Source organism: Nipponia nippon, unplaced genomic scaffold (genome assembly GCF_047370975.1).
Source record: "Nipponia nippon isolate SJK-2023a ecotype South Korea unplaced genomic scaffold, ASM4737097v1 scaffold_1, whole genome shotgun sequence".
NCBI classification, from domain to species: Eukaryota; Metazoa; Chordata; class Aves; order Pelecaniformes; family Threskiornithidae; genus Nipponia; species Nipponia nippon.
Window position 1 is genome coordinate 45,593,496 of NW_028262290.1, and position 5,418 is coordinate 45,598,913.

The 5,418-nt window shown below is 39.9% G+C and overlaps 1 protein-coding gene across 1 annotated transcript; it reads left to right on the forward strand.

Annotated features, from left to right (window-relative positions):
• The first annotated feature begins 691 nt into the window (after positions 1–691).
• On the forward strand, positions 692–4,271 carry SNAI2 (snail family transcriptional repressor 2). The gene is made up of 3 exons (XM_009473084.2): positions 692–958; positions 1,525–2,070; positions 3,015–4,271. The coding sequence occupies exons 1-3, from the start codon at positions 880–882 to the stop codon at positions 3,194–3,196; spliced, it is 807 nt and encodes a 268-aa protein (XP_009471359.2). The 5' UTR covers positions 692–879; the 3' UTR covers positions 3,197–4,271.
• The last annotated feature ends 1,147 nt before the right edge of the window (positions 4,272–5,418 follow it).

A 5,418-nucleotide genomic window follows, 5' to 3' on the forward strand; every position in this document is an offset into this window, starting at 1 on the left:
TCTGAAATGTCATCTTTTCCAGGGCTTCTCCCTCTCCTTGAATTCACTTGCAGTATCTCGCTGGCCCTCCTGTCTGGAAGGGGGCACGTTAGGGAGGCAGGCTGCTTGTCTCCAGCCTTTCCTAGATGCAACTGTTCAAAAGCAGTTCCCAAACGGAGCAGGCACGCAGTCAGTTCAAAGGCTTCCATTAGCTCTGTCGGCTAACTTGTTATCTTGTAATGTCCCCCCCTTCTGCCCTTAATGAACAGTTTGTAATTCTTATATCAAACATCTGGAAACCAGACTCATTTTAAAAAAGAAAAAAAAAAAAAAGAAGTTTCAGTGCCTATGACATATCCAGGCCTCTGTCAGAAAGAAAAAAGAATTCAGCTGAATCAGTAAACTGACCTTTTTTTCAAAGCACTTTGACCAACACATTTTTCTAGACCGAAATTCTACAGAGCAACATACACCCACTTTGTAGCAGGATGACGCGCTCTGACCACAGCTTGCTCCTCCGTTCACAGCTGTCTCCAGCGGGAGGAGCTGAAACCTGAACCAAACCCTCCGAGCAGGGATTGGATCCCTCCTGCCAGCAGCCAGAGAGCCCTCCCAGAAAAACAGCCTGTTTGGAAAAGTGCTTGAGAACATCCCGAAGTGATTGGAGGAGCGGAAAACCCTTCCCCCCTGCACCTGACTAGTGGGTATTTACAGCACTTTTCAAGGCGCCTCTGCACTGCCACTACACAACCACGGTGGATGGACTGCGCGGGGCAGGCGACGCGATAGGGACCGATGCGCTCGCAGTGATAGCGTGTGCGTGTGCGCTACACACCAGCCGGGGACCGTTACACCGACCCACGAGGAGAGCCTGGAAGAAGGAGAAACCCTGCATCCAAAATGCCACGCTCCTTCCTGGTCAAGAAACATTTCAATTCATCCAAGAAGCCAAATTACAGTGAACTGGACACTCATACAGGTAACAAACCGAAATCTAATGCCACCGCATTGCTTCTGAGGTTGCAGTCATTGCGTGGCAGCAATGAGGAGGGGTAGGATTGCTTTTCAGGCTTGAGGGAATGGGTTAGTTCATTGCTAGCTCTTTTTTTCTTTTGCTTACAAGGAGGGAGTTTTGAGAAATATGTCAATGCTGCCCAGAATGAATCATAAAGTTTGCTCGTCCACTTCAACTCAGTTAGTTAGAGAGGATTTGGAGTTTTCCTGTTCTGTGTCTGCTGGCGGTGGAATTGAAACTTCTATACAAATCCTTCAGGAAGTTTCACTGCTTCATTGTATCAGGCTGCACAGATTTAGAAACAGCGTGCTGCCTTGAAGAGACTCTCCAACTGTAATTTGTGTGTTCAAGGGCACTGCCTCTATCCATCAGAATATGTGTATGAAATAGTATTTCCTTAATTCTCCTTATATTCAGATGACCATACTGCGTGTTTAATTTATGCACCTTTTAATCCCCAAAATGTTAATTTTGCTGCCTTTTGAAATACTTCTTGCTTCTCTTACCTTAAAATTTTCTTCTCTCTCCAGTGATTATATCCCCATACCTGTATGAAAGCTATCCAGTCCCTATCATACCACAGCCAGAGATCCTGAGCTCAGTAGCTTACAATCCCATTACTGTGTGGACTACAACCGGGCTGCTACCATCTCCATTACCCAACGACCTCTCTCCGCTTTCTGGATACCCCTCATCTTTGGGAAGAGTCAGCCCACCTCCACCTTCTGACACCTCCTCTAAAGATCACAGCGGTTCAGAAAGTCCCATCAGCGATGAAGAAGAGAGAATCCAGTCCAAGCTTTCAGACCCCCATGCAATCGAAGCTGAAAAGTTTCAGTGCAGTTTATGCAACAAGACCTATTCAACTTTCTCTGGGTTGGCCAAACATAAGCAGCTGCACTGTGATGCCCAGTCTAGGAAATCGTTCAGCTGCAAGTACTGTGACAAGGAGTATGTCAGCCTGGGAGCACTTAAGATGCACATCAGGACCCACACACTACCTTGTGTCTGCAAGATCTGCGGCAAAGCTTTCTCTAGACCCTGGCTACTTCAAGGACACATTAGAACTCACACTGGTAAGAACAACCATTACAATTGCAGTTTCTTGTTACTATAACATCAGGATGTCCTTTTGCTATTTTTCTCCACAGGTGGAAAAAACAGAAGAATTTCTTTACTAACTTTAAAATGCATACGCAGAATTTCAAATGTATGATCAAAATGCTAAATTCTCCATCTTGGGGGGTGGGTGGGAGAGGAGTGTAGCATGGTCTTGTAACTGTGGGCCAGATACTGGCATAAATCAGCATTGCTCCCTTGATAATTTCAGGACGGTTTAGCCAATTTCCACTAGCTGAAGGCTTTGCTTTAAGGATTTTATGTTAACTTTCAGGCTTTGGAAATTGCTAACTTTGAGAAGGCTCCAGCTGACTCTGAAATCAAGCAGCAAAACAGAAAGGCAATGCATGAGGGGCTGCTTTCTGACTCCTTAAGTAATTGGCAAGTTTTGCATATTCTATCTCAAGTCCTTAAGAATTAGAAACACATCATCACCAAAGCGGTGTTTTTTCTGTTGAGACAAACACTTGATTTTGAGTATAACACTGGGTGCAATGTAATATCTGTACTGCTGTTTGCTGCTTTTCAGTCAAAGCCCTTGTCCCCAGTAATTTACACAGCACTAAGCAGGAAAAGTTCTATGAAAATGTTTGAAAATGTTGGGAGGAGCCCAACCTAAAAGCACTGCCTGCACCTGTAGATGCAGAAGGTGTCAGCAGCTTGTCTTCGGAGACTACACTTAGCAGCATATTGTGAAATGACTGAGTTCTGCAAGTACAGTCAGCAGTGCTGAAAACTTGTATCTGTGGCTTGATTAACTTTTTATTGCACATTCTTTATTATAACAAATACTTTCTGTTTGTTTGTTTCTTTCTTAGGATAAAAGCGGGTTCTACCTGTCCTAACCAAGTACTTCTTTTTTAAAGCTTTATCCTATTTTTCCTTGATGTTTCCTTTCTAGGAGAGAAGCCGTTTTCCTGTCCTCACTGCAACAGGGCTTTTGCAGACAGATCCAATCTGAGGGCTCATCTGCAGACCCACTCGGATGTGAAGAAATACCAGTGCAAAAATTGCTCCAAAACTTTCTCCAGAATGTCTCTTCTGCACAAACATGAGGAATCTGGCTGCTGTGTAGCACACTGAGTCATGCAGTCAATGTTTACCTGGACTTGATGCATTTCTCCATTCCTGTTCCAAATGATAAGTGGAAATCCAAAGGCGTTTTCTCATCTACTTTTCAGCCAAAAAAACCAAAACACCACCAAACAAGCAAACAAACAAAATAGTGGAAGAACTTAGAATGTCAGTAGAAATGAGCTTTAAGTAGCTTCTGTTCAGTCACACATTTGCATTCTTAAGTGCAAATTCTGAAATATGGGGAAAGACACCATGCATGACATTTCAAGTAGATCTAAAGGAAGAAGCATTATCAGCTTTCTTTATAGATGAAGCCAAATATAGGTCGTCTTTTCTTGATTAGAAAAGGCTGCAAAGTTAACAATACATTCCTGCCAAGCCATTTCAACCAAAGAAACAGTATTTTAAATGGAACTTTCAATAAAAATACTACCCAAGTGAATTTTGCTAGACACCATTTATCTCAGGTGCCTTAAAAAGTATTCCAAGTTTACCTTAGTAAATGTTTAATATTATTCATTGCTGTGTTTTTTATTTTATTTTATTAGAAGCCAAGGCCTTCATTAATGATCTGAAATGCTTTAAAGCTGCATAATTAAGAGAGGAAAAAAAAACATGTAAGAGAATGTACAAAAAATTGAAAGTGACAAATTAACCGCATGTGCCTTTTTTTTTTAAAAAAAAAAAAAACAACAAAAAAAGACTGTAGCTTCAAACATTCCTGGTGCATGCTTGACCATCTTTTAATATGGAATAGTTCCTCTAAACTTTAATCTTTTTTTAAAAACGGGAATAAGTGCAAGAGAGGGGATTCACGGGAGTTTGACAATTTTTTTTTTTTTTTAAATGCACAAAGGAAATGCAATATTTTCAGCATTACCCCTCCAAGTGCCTTTTTTATTGATGATTTTGTAAAGTATGTGGACATAATGTAAATATTTTTATTTTTATATGATTGAATGTGTTATGAATGAAAGTGAATTGTTGCCTATAGCAGCATCTATAGATAACTTGAAGAAAGTGTGAAGTGAAATTTATGTTGTTTTCTAGCCACTTTTTTACAATAAACATTTTTAAGTAAGAAAGATTTCTGTTGTTTGTTCCAATTAAAGAAAACAACCAATTCTGGTTTATCAAGGTTTTGGAACACAGAAAAATGCAAGTGTCTCTACATGACCAAATGAAGATAAAAATGAATTTCAGATACGAATCCTTGGTTCACAAGTACTGAACATTAGAAAGGAATATACCCATTGCACTTTAAAACATTTAAAACTGTAGAGAGCATTTTTCTAGAGTCCCTGCTTTAAAACAGCGTTGCTCGTTTGCTAGTTACAACAGTACGACAACATTGTGAAATATATTTTATCAAAAACATTTAAAAGAAACTTCTTTCTTGCATCTTAACAGTTGAAAGGATGCTATTAGAGCAGCCTTAGTACAGTATTTTTCCTGAGACTCTGACATTAGGAAATGTGGGCCTGATCCAAAGTTCATTAAGTCAGTGGAGCCTTACAGGAGTTCAGTAATGTTTGCATGATGCTTTTATAAAGTAGTGGTCAAGTCACAGTACGATATACTTCATATGGTCATTTCAGAAAGATTAAAGATATTTTTATTAAAGTATCTGTATCAGAATCAGAAAGTATCTATATCAGAAAACATCTATAACAGAACTCTCAAGTGAATGTATTATGACTGTATATCAGCTAATATATCACAAGAAAGAGTTATCCAGTAATGAAAAATAAGTTATTTTTCATCACATGATTTGACTAAAGACTCCAAGATCTGAACTATATAAAAGCATTACAACATCAACAAATCATGTCTCATCATTGCTGACTAGTGCAAAACAACACTACTTTCAACTTTTAACAAAGCACAAAGCTCAAAACCAGATAAGCACTAGCTGGTGTCCAATCTAAAGAGGACTATGTCTACATTAGGGTACCGGCAGGAGCAAGCAATAGCAAAACCAAAATTCCAACAATTTAACAAGAAGATCACAGCTGGATAAACACAAGGTGCAAATTTCTAGAAAAAGAGTACATTTCCATAAAATAATGCAATAGACCATGCATGCCTTGTGTCTCCTGCAGCTGAGTCCTGCAGAGGAGTGCTTCAGCAGGACTGCACTGGAGTAACTTAGGCAACAGGCACATGATGGAAGTTTTGTACCTTTTCCCCATGGGAAGCACTGTACTAAAAAAAGATCAGCTCAAATG

Excerpts from the sequence above, each read along its gene's own strand:
- SNAI2 (XM_009473084.2), top strand. The coding sequence starts at position 880 with ATGCCACGCTCCTTCCTGGTCAAGAAACATTTCAATTCATCCAAGAAG. Across the intron at positions 959-1,524 it reads TGAACTGGACACTCATACAG|TGATTATATCCCCATACCTG; the intron begins GTAACAAACCGA and ends TTCTCTCTCCAG. Across the intron at positions 2,071-3,014 it reads ACACATTAGAACTCACACTG|GAGAGAAGCCGTTTTCCTGT; the intron begins GTAAGAACAACC and ends TTTCCTTTCTAG.